The following is a 19,711-nucleotide window of genomic DNA, read 5'->3' as shown; positions in this document are numbered from 1 at the left end:
TGTGTCTGATTTTTAATTTCCAACTTATTTTGGGTTCATTTTAAGCTAGACATATAGTAATTTTTAAACAATAGTTGAGTTAAATAAAACTACCAAGCACGTTGAGCAAACATTTAACCCAACTGCTGGATTAAAACAACCCAATCGCTGGGTTTGTCCATTTTCATCCCAACTTGGATTAAAACAACCCAATTACTGGGTTTGTCCATTTTCATCCCAACTTGGGTTAAAACAACCTAATTTCTGGGTTTGTCCATTTTCAACCCAACATGGATTAAAACAACCCAACTTGGGTTAAAACAACCCAATCGCTGGGTTTGTCCATTTTCATCCCAACTTGGGTTAAAACAACCCAATCGCTGGATTTGTCCATTTTCAACCTAACTTGGGTTAAAACAACCCAACTTGGGTTAAAGCAACCCAATTGCTGGATTTGTCCATTTTCAACCTAACTTGGGTTAAAACAACCCAACTTGGGTTAAAACAACCTAATTTCTGGGTTTGTCCATTTTCAACCCAACATGGATTAAAACAACCCAACTTGGGTTAAAGCAACCCAATTGCTGGGTTTGTCCATTTTCATCCCAACTTGGGTTAAAACAACCCAATCGCTAGGTTAAAACAACCCAATTACTGGGTTTGTCCATTTTCAACCCAACTTGGGTTAAAACAACCTAATTTCTGGGTTTGTCCATTTTCAACCCAACATGGATTAAAACAATCCAACTTGGGTTAAAACAACCCAATCGCTGGGTTTGTCCATTTTCATCCCAACTTGGGTTAAAACAACCCAATCGCTGAGTTTGTCCATTTTCAACCCAACTTGGGTTAAAACAACCCAATCGCTGAGTTTGTCCATTTTCATCCCAACTTGGGTTAAAACAACCCAATCGCTAGGTTAAAACAACCCAATTATTGGGTTTGTCCATTTTCAACCCAACTTGGGTTAAAACAACCCAATTATTGGGTTTGTCTATTTTCAACCCAACTTGGGTTAAAACAACCCAATCACTGGGTTTGTCCATTTTCAACCCAACTTGGGTTAAAACAACCTAATTTCTGGGTTTGTCCATTTTCAACCCCACATGGATTAAAACAACCCAATCACTGGGTTTGTCCATTTTCAATCCAACATGGATTAAAACAACCCAATCGCTGGGTTTGTCTATTTTCAACCCAACATGGATTAAAACAACCCAATCACTGGGTTTGTCTATTTTCAACCCAACTTTGGGTTAAAACAACCCAATCACTGGGTTTTTCCATTTTCAACCCCACATGGATTAAAACAACCCAATCGCTGGGTTTGTCTATTTTCAACCCAACATGGATTAAAACAACCCAATCACTGGGTTTGTCTATTTTCAACCCAACTTGGGTTAAAACAACCCAATCACTGGATTTGTCCATTTTCAACCCAACTTGGGTTTAAACAACCCAATCACTGGATTTGTCCATTTTCAACCCAACTTGGGTTTAAACAACCTAATTTCTGGGTTTGTCCATTTTCAACCCCACATGGATTAAAACAACCCAATCACTGGGTTTGTCCATTTTCAATCCAACATGGATTAAAACAACCCAATCGCTGGGTTTGTCTATTTTCAACCCAACATGGATTAAAACAACCCAATCACTGGGTTTGTCTATTTTCAACCCAACTTGGGTTAAAACAACCCAATCACTGGGTTTTTCCATTTTCAACCCAACATGGATTAAAACAACCCAATCGCTGGGTTTGTCCATTTTCAACCCAACTTGGGTTTAAACAACCCAATCACTGGATTTGTCCATTTTCAACCCAACTTGGGTTTAAACAACCTAATTTCTGGGTTTGTCCATTTTCAACCCCACATGGATTAAAACAACCCAATCGCTGGGTTTGTCTATTTTCAACCCAACATGGATTAAAACAACCCAATCGCTGGGTTTGTCTATTTTCAACCCAACTTGGGTTAAAACAACCCAATCACTCGGTTTGTCCATTTTCAATCCAACATGGATTAAAACAACCCAATCGCTGGGTTTGTCTATTTTCAACCCAACATGGATTAAAACAACCCAATCACTGGGTTTGTCTATTTTCAACCCAACTTGGGTTAAAACAACCCAATCACTGGATTTGTCCATTTTCAACCCAACTTGGGTTTAAACAACCTAATTTCTGGGTTTGTCCATTTTCAACCCCACATGGATTAAAACAACCCAATCAATGGGTTTGTCCATTTTCAATCCAACATGGATTAAAACAACCCAATCGCTGGGTTTGTCTATTTTCAACCCAACATGGATTAAAACAACCCAATCACTGGGTTTGTCTATTTTCAACCCAACTTGGGTTAAAACAACCCAATCACTGGGTTTGTCCATTTTCAACCCAACTTGGGTTAAAACAACCTAATTTCTGGGTTTGTCCATTTTCAACCCAACATGGATTAAAACAACCCAATCGCTGGGTTTGTCTATTTTCAACCCAACTTAGGTTAAAACAACCCAATCACTGGATTTGTGATTGGAAAAACAACCCAATCGCTGGGTTAATACAACCCAATCACTGGGTTTGTCCATTTTCAACCCAACTTGGGTTGTTTTTAACCCAGCATTTAAAAGGCTGTATGCAAAAAACAGTACACCAACAGAGTATTATGTCTGAATACACAGCATTCATAAAGAAGTAGGCACTTGACATTTGACTTGACATTTGATATTCAACAGTGCTTTGATCTGCCTGCATTGACACTATTCTTTAAGAGCTGCTGTGCAGCCAAACAATGTACCAGTTATCAATGTAAAGCTGCTTTGACACAATCTACATTGTAAAAAGCGCTATATAAATAAAGGTGACTTGACTTGACTAAGTAATACTACTTCCACCAAGATTCTTCTGCGCATCTGATGGATGCATTACTATCCAATGAGGCCACGGGAGAGGATTCATGAATGGCGGTAAAGCGACGCAACTGACACTGTAGGTCACATGACAGATGTAGTACGTCCGAATTGTATTCATACTACACACCTTCATACTACATAGAAAATACATTTTTAACGGTTGTGAATAAAGTTTCAAAATAAATGTAGTACCAACTCAGTATGTGATTTTGCACGCAGCATGCATAAACTGAAAGATATTCTTTTAAACATCAAATATGCATTGATTCAAGTTAGCATGATTGTCATGGTTTTACTCTGGAAAATAAGTCAGAGTCTATTTTAAGTGCGGTGCCCACTGAAGACCCGTCTCCTGACCATCTGCAACCCGAGACCATTCTTTACTATAAATAATTATGGCAAAGAATGAACTATTTGTCACTATTTGTTTCAAACACCCAAAGCATTTGCATCTTTTCGAATGCAGAGTAGAAATTAAAGTATACGCTGTCCTGACGCATGGACAGATCTGATACTTCCCATCTTATCGACTCCTCGTGTGTAACGTGAGGGCTGCGATTGTTTAGTCAGCAGTTCAGTAAACAGCAGCTTCCAGGACACGGTTTCGGGGTGGTCCAGGTCCAGCACTCAATTCAAGGCTCGAGTTAAAAATATCTTGGACTGCTGCTTTTATTGGCTATTTTACACAACAACAACAGAACTGTGTGACAAATCACTATGTGCTACATCAAACTAATACACAAGCCCTTTGTATCACTTTTATTTGCATTCATGCTCCAGGCAGAGAATTCCTTCCTTATTTTATGAAGAGTTACATAAGACGTAAGTACTTTAATTAGCAATTCAGATTCAAGGAATTCACATTTTATAGTCCACAGAAGCATGTTTAAGTTTTGTTGTAAAATGAGCAGATATGTGAGTGCGTTAAGAATTAATGCACCAACTTAATCATGTAAAGTTATAGTAATAATAATAAATTGTATTACATGGCAAATGAATTGCATAGTCATATTATTAATGATAATTTGAAGATAACACTTTAGAAATGAGGTCCCATTAATATTAGCCAATGCATTAACTAACAATGAGCAATGCATTTGTTACAGTATTTGTTAACGTTCTTTCATGTTAGCTCAGGTCCATTAAATAATATTAACAGATACAACTTTTGATTCAAATATTGTATTAGTAAATGTTGAAATTAACACCCTCTGGAGTCTGTGGTGTTTTCTAGGCTCTGGAGATGTTTTGACATGCCTTCAGTTACTTACACCATTTTAATTGCTAAAGTCTGATTACACTGTATCTAACACGAACAACATTAAAGTGCCCTTATTATGCTATTTTAAAGGCTAAAATTTAGTTTTGGAGTCTCCTACAACAGTTGTACAGTTGTAGAGTTTAATAAATAAATGTAGATTAATAAAAAAAAGTAGTTAAACTAATGGTAATAAATGTAGTTGCGACATTTTAGCTCACGATTCACTTTTTTTTTCTCTCCGATTTCAAGAGAAAAAGTCAGAACTGTGAGATTAAAGTTACAATTACCTTTTTTTTATTCCACGGAGGAAACAAGCTTCCACAGAAACTCTCTACAAGCTGCTGTTTGTTTTCTCAACGCCTTTCTTGGCATTAGACGGGGTTTAATGTCTCTTTTCTCAATCTGCCTCAACTGTTTCTTCTTCATTCTCTTGATATTTGCAGTATTTTGTGGTTAAACAGGTTTTAAGTGGTTCGCTTTGTGTCCTTTACCAGCAGTAAAATCATTCTAAAAACAGGTGGCCTTGAGCTCTTCAATATTGTATAAGTGACTATCCTAATATAATAGCTTAGGATGCTCACCGGTGAATGGGATGTGTGCATTTCTGACAGGTCGTGGTCTTATGAAGCTCCATTGAGATGAATGGGAACTCCAGGTATCATAGAAAACAATGACTCAGCTTCAGCATTCAAAACATTTGCTTCCATCTATATTAAATAGTTTTATACTTGAACATGAAATGACAGAGAACTAGTCTCCTTTCATATCATGTTATGATTGTTATTTCTGAAACAGTGTCAGTGTCTCGTCTCATTGGCAGAAGAGCTGAAACCTGCAGATGGCCAACATCTTCTCAGAAGAACTAGAGGAAATTCACAGATATCTCCAAATAATAAAATCTAATGAGCTGCAGACGTTATTAATATAATTACTGATGTTGTTTTTCTTTCTCAAAAGAGACACTTGATTCCTACTGATTCATGATAATGTGATATTACAATACTGATGGGTTTCTCAATCAAATATGACAGCCTCAAAATATAGACGAAAAAAGAAGAAAAAAGATCTGAACTGAAAACAGATTGATATCAGTGAGGGGAGGTCATTTTGATTTAAGACTATGAGGGCACATGAATTTAATGATATGCAAGGATTAATCATTCATAATAAACACTGCAATATTCCATAGAAATAAGAATCGTACATTTTGATTCTGGATCACGTGACCGAATCAGTCATCAAAGGCCATTTAGAGTTCATTTGTCCTCTTCAGATCCCAGACACCTGCTAACAAGCGTGTCCAAAACAGATGCATCTGCGGAGCATAAAAATGTTCTCATAAGTCCAGATGAACGTCTGTCCTCCAAAGTGAAAGATTTTATAATCAGAAACATAATTAAGTGAATTATGTTCAAGCTGTTCAATCAACCACAGAAGCTCGACCGCAGATCATTGATTGTTTGAAGGTCAGTAGCTGTGGCTCTTTAAGAATATTCAGTTTCAGAAATTATTTAACATGCATTGTGAAATCATTACAAGGTCAGTCCTCAGTTGTCCTTAAGTGTATGAAAGGAGTACAGTTGAAAAGATACAGAACTGCAAAGTCACATTTATTTATATAGAGCTTTTCACAAAGTTTCAAAGCAGCTTTACAAAAAAAAAATCAGGATATAAATGTTTAAAGGGGACCTATAATGCTCCTTTTACAAGATGTAATATAAGTCTCTGGTGTCTCCAGAATGTGTCTGTGAAGTTTCAGCTCAAAATACCCCACAGATCATTTATTATAGCTTGTCAAATTTGCCCCTATTTGGGTGTGAGCAAAAACACGCCGTTTTTGCGTGTGTCCCTTTAAATGCAAATGAGCTGCTGCTCCCAGCCCCCTTTCCAGAAGAGGGCGGAGCTTTAACAGCTCGCGCTTCGGTCGCTCGACAACAACAAAGCTGGAGAATCTCACGCAGCCAAAATGAGGATTGTCAGTAACGGTGTTCAGCCTTACATTGTTCAAACCGGAGTCGACACTGATGGAGAGACTCAGGAAGAAGTTACAACTTTTAGACGTTTCTGAATGGTTAGTGGATAAATTTATGTAGTTGCTGTGGAGTTGATTCAACTCATCCACTAGCATGTGCCGTCATGTTAATCTTTTGTGCAAATCCAGTGTTGAATTGATCCTCGTTTGTGAAGCAGTCCGGCGTAAAATGACGGCATGTCAACAACACTCTACTACAACAACTCTTCCTCTTCTCTAAAGCAGCACAACATGGCCACACCCCCTTTGTTGTGTGTTCTCGGGGGCGGGGTTTATGTACATTTTAGGGTTAGTGATGTCACTAACCCGGGAAGAAGCTTATTGTAGTCTCTACCAGTCGTTTGTTGTAGTCCTTAAACAGAGAATTCTGTAAAAGAAAATCTCTCCCTTTGCATTGAACTTTGAGCTTCGTAACTTTGCAGATGTTGTTTATGATCAAACAGCAACATTACACACTAACTAAAGTTAGAAAAGTGAAATCATAATCAACCATAATTTTAAAATATCATAATGCCTTATAGTTGTGTTTAGAAGATTAGAGCTGGCTGATAATATTGTTTACATTTTGTGACCATACAGACAATCAAGAAGTTAAGAACTGTCAATTAAAACAATTAAAACTGATCAATTGCATATTAAGAATGTGCCATATTTGTATTTTATTTGACCTTACCTTAAACTCCAGTCTAAACCCTAAACTCAAACATAAAGAGAGGGTTTACGGGAACATATTGGATCACATAAACCATACAATCTGCAAAAGATAAAAGCACACACGAGTCAACAGCATCTGAAAATCATTGACCAACATACTAGACACATGGCTTACAGACTCTAAACTTACAGAATTTACCCGAATCAGAACGTTTGAGATTTCTTCAATGATCTTCGTTTTATTTACAACTTTGAAAAATAATTTTTTAAATGCATATCCCAATTCTTCTGAAGTCATATGATGCTGTGTGTGAGGAACAGACTCACATTTAAGTGCATTTAAAACCACCGTCTACATTTCTGAATGGAAAAAAGATATTCAAACATGCTAAACATCATGGACTAGTTGTTCAAAATAAATGTTGTTTTCAAATCTTGAAAATGGGTTGATAAAAATTATTCATCAATTAGATTAGATCACGCAGTCCAGTCCTGTCTATCATATACATTTATATTTTGCACTTGATTTGTTTAAAAGACAATTAATATTTAGTGATATTATTGATTTGACTGCACTGACACTATTGGATGAGAACAAAAATTTCATACTTGTTTAATTTTACAACATTAACACTGTTATTTGTCTGTTTATTACTGAGAAGCTGCTTTGAAATGATTTGTATTGAATAAAGCCCTATGGGAATAAGTGAAAAAAATGGAATAATTAAGTTTTTTTCATGTTTTTGAAAGCCAAGTCTCTATTTATTTAATCAAAAATACAGTAAAAAATTGTGAAATATTATTGCAATTTAAAACAGCTGTTTTCTATGTGAATATATAGTAAAATGTAATTTATTTCTGTGATCAAAGCTGAATTTTCAGCATCATTACTCCAGTCTTCAGTGTCACATGATCCTTCAGAAATCATTCTGATATGATGACTTCACAAAATTATAATAATATATTATATAATACATTTTTTACTATATTTTTGATCAAATAGATGGAGCCTTGGAGAGACTTTTCTCAAAACATTAAAAATATTCCAAACTTTTAATTGTTATTGAATGTATGTCTGTTTTTATTTATTTGTTGTAGGTCAGATGAGGGAACTGACTGAAATTGAACATGGAAGAGGATGTTTGTTTCATTGTAATGTTTTCTGTCTCTTCAATTAAAAACACTTAAAGTGACCCAACGCTCTTCTACTTGTTGCTCTTTACAATTGATGCACCAGAATGAATTTTTTACTGAAGCACAGAAAGTTCTCACAAACCGCCTACGAATTAGCCTTCATATTTGCATCACTGGAAATCCAGATGTGGTAAATAGTTTGTTTCTGTATCGAGGTGATCCAATCCAATTTGCTTTAAAAAAACAACACAAAGGTAACATGGATTAACTGATACTGGACCGCAAAGCATGGGATTTCCATTTCCAAATCCAGATCATTCTGATCCAGATTAAACTTTGAACTGGGCCCAAAAAATCATTGATATGGAATGAGTGTGAGCCAATGCTGACTGAATTGTCATCCCTTGAAGTGTTCACTCTGGCTTTTTGAGGTCAGATGATCTTAGCAGTGGGTGTGTGTTTGGGTGTAATTGAGTTTTACAGCTCTGGGAGATTCACTGCAGTCTGAGGATGGGCGTGAAGCACAGCTGACCTTGCAGTTTCACAGAGACTCGTGCAGATGGTCATGAACATCATCTCGTGTCGTCAGCCGCTGATTGTTGGATGGCCTAGTTTTGAGAGCCGCCACTCCCCTCGATGCAACACTGACTCCCTGGTGAAGTTCAGCAGGTTCAGTCAATAAACTGTAAAAGACTCAAATCATGAATCAAACAGTCCTTGGTCATTTTAGATAAAGAGTGCTTGTTGTACTAATATACTGATGAAAATATACATAGAGTTGTGTGTCATAAGCATAACAGTGATAGGAAAAAACATGTTTCTGAATGACAGACCCTAGTGATGACATGTAAACGGAGAAGAGAAGCGGTCCAAGCACTGAGCCCTGAGGCACTCCAGTAGGTAGATGTTCCGACTTAGACACCTCACCCCTCCACGATACCCTGAAGGACCTACCTGAGAGGTAAGACATGAACCATTGGAGTACGGTTCTTGAGATGCCCTTTGTCATGAGGGTGGGCAGGAGGATCTGGTGGTTAACTGTGTCAGATCCAGCAAGATGAGTTCTGATGATTTGCAATATACTGTACTAACCTTCAGAAGCAAAACTAAATCTTTTGGCGCAAAAAACATTAAAGGGTTAGTTTACCCAAAAATGAAAATTCTGTCATTAATTACTCACCCTCATGTCGGTCCACACCCGCAAGACCTTCGTTCATCTTCAGAACACAAATTAAGATATTTTTGATAAAATCCGACGTCTCAGTGAGGCCTCCATTGACAGCAAGATAATTAACACTTTCAATGCCCAGAAAGCTACTAAAGGCATATTTAAAACAGTTCATGTGACTACAGTGGTTCAACCTTAATGTTATGAAGAGACGAGAATACTTTTTGTGCACCAAAAAAACAAAATAATCAAGTGATGGGCGATTTTAAAACACTGCTTCATGAAGCTTCGAAGCTTTACGAATCTTTTGTTTCGAATCAGTGGTTCGGAGCGCGTATCAAACTGCCAAAGTCACATGATTTCAGTAAACAAGGCTTCGTTACGTTATAAGCGTTTCGAAATTTCAATGGTTCACGTGACTTTGGCAAGTTTAAGTGAGTTTTAAAATAAAAATAGAAACATCTGCAAAATGGGGTCAGAAAAATAAACGCATTTCAAAAGGAAAAGCAAGTTTATTTTTCTGACTCCATTGGCAGATATTTTTTCTCGATTGAAGCATAAAATCAGTTTTATTTTGATAAATTTATCAGACTAATCATCTTATGTGATTTTCTTTCTCCAGTAAATGTATTTTGATTTAAGACTGTATATATATTTGGAAAACAAGATAAAAATACAGCGTAAGAATATATACACGTATATAGAAGTCTGGGGTTATATAAATTGTAACTCAAACTTTGTATAGAAAACTAGTCCCATCTGAATATGTCTTTAGAATACGCTGTGAACTGGACTAAACTTCTAGAACTTCTAGGCCTAAATTCTAAATATTCTAAATTCTAAATAAAGATTCCAAGAATTTATGGAATCTCTCATCATAACCAACAGCAACAATCCTCATCGGGAACTCAAAACAGATGTGATTTAAAAAACATTTTATTGCCATCCCTGTCGAGCAGGTGACAGATAAACTTTCATAAAACACACTCACTAAATGAGGGGGATTTTCAGAAGCTGGCAGTGAAGACAGACTCTGAAATGACAGATAAATATTTACACTCGAGTTCTGCAGTAGATGAGTCTGAGTCTAGAGGAATGTCTGAATCTCGATCCTGCCAAATACAGGAACCCGAGAGACCAGCCATTATGACACAAAACCATCAGCTGCATAACATGCTTTATAATAGCAAAGAGTTCATTAGACAATATTGACATAGATGAATCTTCCAGTTCAATCTGACTGCTGGATTTCTGAAAGGGCTGATGGGTGTTTCCTCAACTATCTCCACGTTTAACCCCTTAAACGTATTCCTCAATCTATTCATTATCAACAATATCCTACTTCTAACTTGTCTTGTTTGTTCTGTATTTGTTGTATGTATTATGCATGTGTAAAGTGACCTTGAGGTTTTGAAAGGCGGTATAAAACAAAGTATTATTATTTCTCATTTTTTTATGAAGGTCACACTACAGCGGTCGTACAAACTTTTCCCCATGTCTTCTTCATTTAAATGTCTTATGTGCAGATTTTATTGTTTTGACCCTGTTTCACACTAGATATAAAATAGCCTTCAACAAGACAGAAGCCATTTTATTCCAAAAATATTTCAGATGTAATTTCCACCACACAATTATTGATGATTTTAAAGGGTGGGAATGTTCATGATGGTTCTGATTAAAGAAAAGAAATTAAACTAGTGAGAGTTTATCTTTTAAAAGGAAGCTTCGCATGTGGATATTACGCTGGCTGTGGTGACCAAGTTGGCAACAGAAAACAACGTTGGCAGGAACACAAGCTCAGTGAGTTTAATTGGGACTAAATGGGAAGCAGCTGCAAGACAGCAACGGAATCTCAAACCTTTCATACCTTTGACAACAGAAAATTACAAAATAGTGTCAGGATGTGAGGTCTCGCAGATAATGAACACAAGGTGTTCATTAACTATCAGTGCTGAGGTGATTATTACCTAAAACATCTTAAAATTCATTGAGCGGAAATGGAGGAGTGCTGTTATTATGAGGTTGATAGAGCACTGGGCTTTATCAAATCGCCCCAAACAAGACACTTTTTATACATTCGAATCATGCCACACCAGCAACAATGCACCAAAATAACATTCGCCCTCTAAAAAAAAATTTAGGGCACCAATTACACAACTTAGAGTTGCATGAAAAATATGTGAACCACTATGTGAATAATTTTAACAAAATAAGAGGGATCATACAAAATGCATGTTATATTTTATTTAATATTGTTCTGAATAAGATATTTTACATAAAAGATGTTTTCATATAGTCTACAAGACAAAAAAATAGCTGAATTTATTAAAATAACCCCATTCATAAGTATGTGAACCATTGATTCTTAATACTGTGTGTGGTTACCTGATGATCTACGACTGTTTTTTAGTTTTGTGATGTTGTTCATGAGTCTCTTGTTTGTTCTGAGCAGTTAAACTGAGCTCTGTTCTTCAGAAAAATCCTCTAGGTCCTGCAGATTCTTCAGTTTTCAAGGATTTTTTGCGTATTTGAACCCTTTCCAGCAGTGACTGAATGATTTTGAGATCCATCTTTTCACACTGAGGACAACTGAGGGACTCAAACACAACTATTAAAAAAGGTTCAAACATTCACTGATGCTCCAGAAGGAAACACGATGCATTAAGAGACGGGGGTGAAAACTTTTGAATTTGAAGATCAAGGTAAATTGTACTTAATTTGTCTTCCGGGAAACATGTAAGTATCTTCTGTTGCTTCCGAAGGGCAGTACTAAATGAAAAAAAAAAAAAAAAAAAGATATTTCAACAAAATAAGAAAAATTTGGACATCTTTATCCTGTTCAAAAGTTTTCACCCCCCGACTCTTAAAGGAACACTCCACATTTTTTGAAAATAGGCTCATTTTCCAACTCCCCTTGAGTTAAACAGTTGAGTTTTACCGTTTTCGAATCCATTCAGCCGATCTCCGGGTCTGGCGGTACCACTTTTAGCATAGCTTAGCATAGTTCATTGAATTTGATTAGACCGTTAGCATCTCACTCAAAAATGACCAAAGAGTTTCGATATTTTTCCTATTTAAAACTAGACTCTTCTGTAGTTACATTGTGTACTAAGACCGACGGAAAATGAAAAGTTGTGATTTTCTAGGCCGATATGACTAGGAACTATACTCTCATTCTGGCCTAATAATCAAGGAAATTTGCTGCCGTACCATGGGTGCAGCAGGTGCAATGATATTACGCAGCGCCTGTGACCCCCTGTAACTACAGACCCCACGATGTAACTACAGAAGAGTTAAGTTTTAAATAGGAAAAATATCGAAACTCTTTGGTCATTTTTGAGCGAGATGCTAACGGTCTAATCAGATTCAATGAACTATGCTAAGCTATGCTAAAAATGGTACCGCCAGACCCGGAGATCGGCTGAATGGATTCGAAAACGGTAAAACTCAACTGTTTAACTCTAGGGGAGTTGGAAAATGAGCCTATTTTCAAAAAAAGTGGAGCGTTCCTTTAATCCGTCGTGTTTCCTTCTGGAGCATCAGTGAATGTTTGAACCTTGTTTAATAGTTGTGTTTGAGTCCCTCAGTTGTCCTCAGTGTGAAAAGACGGATCTCAAAATCATTTAGTCACTGCTGGAAAGGGTTCAAATATGCAAAAAATCCTTGAAAACTGAAGAATCTGCAGGACCTGGGGATTTTTTTCTGAAGAACAGAGCTCAGTTTAACTGCTCAGAACAAATAAGCGACTCATGAACAACCATCACAAAATAAAACAAAAAACAGTCGTAGATCATCCAGGTAACCACACACAGTATTAAGAATCAATGGTTCACAAACTTATGAATTGGGTTATTTTAATAAATTCAGCTATTTTTTGTTTTGTGGAGTGTATGTAAACATCTTTTAGGTAAAATATCTTACTCAGACCAATACTAAATAAAAATAACATGCATTTTGTATGAGCTCTTTTAATTTGTTAAAATTATCCACATTTTCACAGATTCTAGAAGTTAGAAATTCTAATTTATTGTTTGAACCTTTTAAGTTGCAACCATTATTTTGATGAGTTCTGTTTACATAACAATGTTGATCATTACATCAACTTAATATTTTGTGTAATTTAAACTGAAATTTCCAGGGCCACCTCTTAATTATGCTGAATTACTTTTTTTTTTTGAGTGATCAACTAAAAAAAAATCTGTGTTTAAGTTCTTCTAACTCAGTGTAGTTTGTTGGTTGAACATAATTTCATTAGAAGTTGTCATAACTCAAAAGGATTGATGCAAACTTTTTAGAGTGCATGCCAATTTTAACATATTTGATCATATAGTGTTCATCTCGAAAGGCTCTTCCTCCTTTTTTAAAATAACCAATAAGCTTTAGTTATTTATATTTTAGTTTATTCATAGTATTTTATTATGGCATTCCATCCAAATTAGTGGAAAAATGACAGCATTCAAGACTGTTAACAGAAACAAAGATCATGAAAATAATTTTCATTAAAATGCAACTGATTCATATTCAGAACTGTAGTGTCACAGTAGTGCCCTTGTGAAAAAGAAGTGCGCTTAATTGTATTGCCTGAAGTGTACTTCAAATCTTCTAATCTTCAAAGACACTACATTTTGTACTTTTTTCCATAAATGCTCATCAGTACCATATTATGAAATTACATACAAAGATATACTTGAGTTGCTAAAAAATACACTTTTAAGTTCTACTAATCGCATTGCATTTTCATCTTAACTATCATACATTTAAGAGTCCGAAGACATACATTCAATATATTCTTTTGAAGTATATTATTTTTGCAATAAGATGCACCCTTATTAAAAGTATGCTACTTCTTTTTCACAAGGGCAATGATGTCATGAGGATGAGCACGAGGGAGGCAAAGCCTGAAACCAATAAACGCTGGTATCAAAACGGGGGGTTTGACGACCTTCACAAGGCAGCATAACCGACGCCACATGCTGAGGACACCAGCGGCGTCAACGAACCCTGCTAGTGCTGCTGAGTGAAGCTCAAATCCCAAAGGATCTGAGACCTGAACATCTGCAGCGATGACCAGAGAGACATTAGCAAACTGAAATACAGCAAAACAGGAGGAAAAGTCAACTGAGTGATTAGACACATGACTAAACTCTCTATGAAGTGACATTGAGAAATTCATGAAATTAATTCTCATTAATAAGTGAGCAGATCATTTTAGGATCTTATTACTGGCACCATACGCACAGACCGAAGCAAGAACTGCAAACATTCGAAATAAGGGAATCTGCTCAATCAGTGATAGAGATGATCTCAAATGCAAAAAAAGTAACTTTAAAAAGTTCAAACCTCTAAAAGTAGAACATTCAAAAAGTGGTAACACTTTACAATAAGGTCCCTTTAGTTAATGTTAGTTAAAGGCACAATATGTAAGATTTTTGGATTAAAATATCCAAAACCCACTAGTGTTTAATTCCAGAGAAATCAGCTATTTTAACCAGTGTAACGTCCCGTGTATATTATGTGTTTTATTATTAGGTGAGCAACTGTTTGGGCACTTTTAGTCTTATTGTTTAAATCTCGTTTTCTTGATTTACACTCTGAGGTACCGTGTTTGTACCTCAGAGATAACACTAAGGCCGTGTGTCCACCAGTGTTTTTAGCCAGCTGAAAACGCCTATCCATGAGTGCTTTGGCATTGCAGCGTTTTTTCTTTTTTCAGTTGAGACACTTGCTTTGATACAGAATATCCGCTGCACTGTTACTTGTAACTGATTTCGCAACTTGTTTCAGACTAAAAATGTCGACGCAATGTAGAGTACTCGCTATGTTTGTTCGGAGACCAGCAATATTAATTTGAACTGAATGTCACAGTTGGTCAGTGTTGTATTTGTCCCGCCCCTGCTCCACTCTGATTGGACGGCTGGCTAAAAAGTGACAGTGATGATCACAGCGTTTTAATCAAAGTTGAACATTCTTCAACTCGAGGCGACCAGTGAAAAAACGCAGAGCGTAAAAAAGACGGTCAGTTACACTCATTACGCTCCTGGCGTTTAAAAAATGTGGCGCTCCCATTGAAAACAATTGGAAAAGTTCGCTAGCCGCTGGAAAAAAATGCTTTTGGTTTTTATCAACACTTGAATGTGGGTAAGTTTCATAAAAAAGCAACATTTCTGAGAAAATTGCATTTTTGTCAAAGACTTCATCCAGATGGGATTCAGAGCGATGATCAAAACACAATCCATCAACACCTCAAAGCTTCACAGTCGTATAGCTCGTCCTGGGTCGACATTTCACTCATTAACATTAGGCAGTTTTGATTTATATACTGTTTAATGTTTGATGATCGTGTTATTTATGTGCGTCAGCAATGCTACTATCGCTTGTTTCTGCTTCTTCTTCATCTGTATTTTGATCTGGAGATTCTGTACTCTTTCAGAAGATGCCTAATAGCGCCCCCTACCACATAACAGTGAACACACGGAAAGCCGGAAAATCCCATCAATGGCGGGGAAAGAGTTAATATATGTGGTGCTGAAGTTGTGTAATAAAACATGGAGAGACTCTTGAACCTCAGAGTGAGAAAACTTTATTGATAAAGACAAGCAAATACAAACGCAAATGAACAGCAGTAGTAGTAAAGTGAGATCTGTGTGTCTAATAAAAAAATATAAACAATGAAACCTTACAAATAACATTTATAAAAATCTGACACTGAAAGAGAGCCAGCAGAAGCTCAAATAATCATTAGCATTTATTATAATTTAAAGTTCAAAATTCTCCTTCAGATTTCAATACTTTCTGAAAAAGATGAACACATGTAGCCATAAATTAATACATCTCACAAATATTTATATATGCAGAAACAGTTTGTGAGAAATGAGATCATCAATCATGTACCTGATGTGTGAATATGTGCTTGATGTTGTTCAGCTCTTCTGGATCTGATGTCATAAACCAGAAGAATGACAGTAGCCACGCCCACCAGAGCAGAGAGGACCAATCGGATCACAGCTTCAGTAGGACCACAACAGTGGACGGAGTCTGAGGAATAAAAACATCAAACTGAGATCAGCTCAGTAACCAAGACTGATCAAAAGCAGAGTATTTAAAAAATGTAATAGAAAAGGTAATTAGTAATTTTAACTAAGTAGTCATGATAAGGTACTTCTTTAGATCTAGCTGTAATAAATAAAAGATGTTAAACTGATATTCTGATATAAACTGAAATCACCGTTGACAGTGAGATGAAAAAAGTATTGCTAGTTCATAATCTCCAGCATGTTCAGTTGTGGTGTCTGTGAATAAATATGTAAATAGTTGGTAAAAACAAGAATATTTAAGGACAGGACAAATGATCTCTACTCACTGACTCTGAATGCTTTTAATGAATATTTGTATGAAACACTCATCAGTAGTGTATAATCTCCAGCATGTTCATCTGTGACGTCTGTGATGGTCAGAGATCCAGTTTGATTGTTCAGCTTCAGTCTGTCTCTGAATCTCCCATCAAGATCATCATCATATACAGTGATTCTGTGGTTCCGTTTATTGATTTCAGCTATTAAAGTGTTTTCATTTCCAAACCTCCACTGAATCCAATCATAATGTTTCATTTCAGTAAGATCAGAGTTTAGAGTGACTGAATCTCCCTCCTTCACTGATATTTCATCTGTATCACCAAACAGAGAACAAACAGAAACAGAGTTTGTAGCAGAGAGAGATTTTAAATAACTTTATGATTGCTTTTAAAAGTAAATAATATATTTAAATTTCAAATAAATAATATAAGACAGAAAAAAGCAAAATGGTGTTTGGAATAATAATTGTATCTGGTGATTAAAACATAAAATGGTGAAACAAATATTTAACTCACCAAAGACAGCGAGACAGAAATAAGTGGTCCAAAAGTTGGTCTTTCGTTCATAAAGTCCAACATGTTCAGTTCTGGTGTTTGTGATGGTCAGAGATCCAGTTTGTTTGTCCAGCTTCAGTCTGTCTCTGAATCTCCCATCAAGAACATCATCATATACAGTGATTCTCTCGGCCATTACATTGATTTCAGCTATTAAAGTCATTTCAGTCCAAAACCTCCACTGAATCACATCATCATCCTTCATTTCATTACGATCAGAGTTTAGAGTGACTGAATCTCCCTCCTTCACTGTCACATACTTCACTGATTCTGATACAAAAAACACACACAGAAGAAACACAAACAGGGTTTGTCACAGATTAATACTGTGAAATCACTTCACAATGTTTTACTACATTAAATAGTTTAAAATGTCAGTTTGAAATAAACAATATCACAAAACGACAAAATTATGGATGAGTTCATTTAAATTTTGTCCTTAAAAACAGGTTAAACAATTTTTTAATCTCACCAAAGATATCAACATTGAACTTTATCTTTTCCACACTGTTGATCTCTAGTGTATAATCTCCAGTCTGTTCAGTTGTGATGTCTGTGACGGTCAGAGATCCAGTTTGATTGTCCAGCTTCAGTCTGTCTCTGAATCTCCCATCAAGAACATCATCATATACAGTGATTCTGTCGTCCCGTTTATTGATTTCAGCTATTAAAGTGTTTCCAAACCTCCACTGAATCACATCATCATCCTTCATTTCAGTAAGATCAGAGTTTATAGAGACTGAATCTCGCTCCAGCACTGACACTGAAAATAACGTCAATCCTTTAAAACCAAAAACACACACAGAAGAAACACAAACAGGGTTTGTCACAGATTAATACTGTGAAATCACTTTATAATGTTATACTAAATTAAATTGTTTAAAATGTCAGTTTGAAATAAACAACAAATGACAAAAGAAACAAAATTATGGATGAATTAATTTAAATTTTGCCATTAAACAACAGGTGAAACAATTTTTTTTTAACCTCACCATAGATAAAGACTTCAAACTTTTTCTTTCTTACACCGTTGATCTCTAGTGTATAATCTCCAGCATGTTCAGTTGTGATGTCTGTGATGGTCAGAGATCCAGTTTGTTTGTCCAGCTTCAGTCTGTCTCTGAATCTCCCATCAAGAACATCATCATATACAGTGATTCTGTCGTCCGTTACATTGATTTCAGCTATTATAGTGTTTTCAGTCCAAAACCTCCACTGAATCACATCATCATCCTTCATTTCAGTAAGATCAGAGTTTAGAGTTTCTGAATCTCCCTCCTTCACTGACACTGACTTCACTTCATCATCAAACGCACCTGAAGAACAGAGTTTTCACAGATTAAAGCTTTAAAATCACTTGATGTTGGTTTGATGAAGTTTCACTAAAATGCTTTTAATAATTTAAATGTGAAGTGAATATTCTGCAGCAGTAAAATGTCACATGAAAACTAATACTGTTGAGTATCTGAGCTTCATATTTATATTATTTTAATTATTCAATCACTAATAACTGAGTTTAGAGCTGAACTTGATCTGACAGTAAAATCAAAGTAAAATTATTTCTATACGAGACTAACGTAACGTGTTTGTTCTGTTTAGGTTTAGTTTTCTCTCTGTTTCCATTTGCCTGTGTTCTCTATCATTAGTTAATTAATCCTAGATCTGTTATTTAAACCCTGAGTTCAGTTCAGTTCATCATCCGGTATCATCTGCGTTACGCAGTTGTGTTTCTCCTCATGATTCTCCTGTAAATTGCGTGGATTATTAGATTAAAGATTATTTCACTACAGCCACCGTCGCTGACACCGTCTTCTCTAACTAATTTAACCAGTAATTTATCACATGGACCAGAACAGAAACAACTGAAGACATAAAAACATGTTTAAAACTCACCAGTCAGATGCCACAAACACAAACAGAACAAAAATAATTTTAAAAACATTTTCTTCATTGGTTCACTGAAAACACTCAGATTGATCTAAAACACGACAGGACTGTGATATTTATCTGGTTAAGTGTGAATCCTCCTCCAACCTCAGTTTCCGTCACTCATCAGTCTCCTTTAACATCATGAAAATCAACAAGCTTTTGCTAATCTTACATTTTCAAATGAAGCAGGAGAGAAAACGAAGAAACGCTTCAACCACAAACTGCTGATACGCGCATCAACCACAAACACCTAGCAGAAGCTGTCTATCAATCAGACAGATCAAACCACATTTCCGTAGAGATGAAAAACATCGCAGGGTTCATTTGACACAAAAGCCTGTAAATGACATGTATAATGTTTGCCAGTGTTGTTATAACAAAATTCACGTGTAATGCAAACATACAGTAACCTGCAAATGTAATTGTTCATTTAGAGAAATATCATTTGGTTACCAGAAAGTTTTGGTCTTCGGAGACTTTGATGATGAGAAATGCTTGAGTTCATAATCATCAGATGTTTTGCTTTTGATTGCAGGCTTTGATGTTTTGGCGAATCTGAGCAAAATAACTCTTTTAAAGGGGTGGTTGATTCTGATTTGACTTTTTTAACTTTAGTTAGTGTGTAATGTTGCTGTTTGAGCATAAACAACATCTGCAAAGTTACGACGCTCAAAGTTCAATGCAAAGAGAGATCATTTCTTTTACAGAAATCGCTACAACAAATGGCTGGTAGGG

General features: G+C 36.0%; 1 protein-coding gene across 1 annotated transcript; it reads right to left on the bottom strand.

The window, feature by feature from the left end:
* Nucleotides 1–15,705: 15,705 nt before the first annotated feature.
* LOC127518922 (uncharacterized) lies at nt 15,706–19,067 on the bottom strand. Its single transcript, XM_051906165.1, has 7 exons — nt 18,941–19,067; nt 18,040–18,363; nt 17,520–17,828; nt 17,009–17,317; nt 16,502–16,804; nt 16,033–16,176; nt 15,706–15,933 (listed from the first exon to the last, which is right to left on the bottom strand). The coding sequence occupies exons 1-7, from the start codon at nt 18,996–18,998 to the stop codon at nt 15,917–15,919; spliced, it is 1,464 nt and encodes a 487-aa protein (XP_051762125.1). The 5' UTR covers nt 18,999–19,067; the 3' UTR covers nt 15,706–15,916.
* Nucleotides 19,068–19,711: the final 644 nt, after the last annotated feature.

This window comes from Ctenopharyngodon idella, chromosome 9 (assembly GCF_019924925.1).
Source record: "Ctenopharyngodon idella isolate HZGC_01 chromosome 9, HZGC01, whole genome shotgun sequence".
NCBI lineage: Eukaryota > Metazoa > Chordata > Actinopteri > Cypriniformes > Xenocyprididae > Ctenopharyngodon > Ctenopharyngodon idella.
Note: the sequence above shows the minus strand (reverse complement) of the source record. Positions and strands in the feature narration are given on the sequence as shown.

Excerpts from the sequence above, each read along its gene's own strand:
- LOC127518922 (XM_051906165.1), bottom strand. The coding sequence starts at position 18,998 with ATGAAGAAAATGTTTTTAAAATTATTTTTGTTCTGTTTGTGTTTGTGG. Across the intron at positions 18,364-18,940 it reads GTGTTTGTGGCATCTGACTG|GTGCGTTTGATGATGAAGTG; the intron begins GTGAGTTTTAAA and ends TCTGTTCTTCAG. Across the intron at positions 16,177-16,501 it reads ATTAAAAGCATTCAGAGTCA|ACTCCGTCCACTGTTGTGGT; the intron begins GTGAGTAGAGAT and ends TTTATTCCTCAG.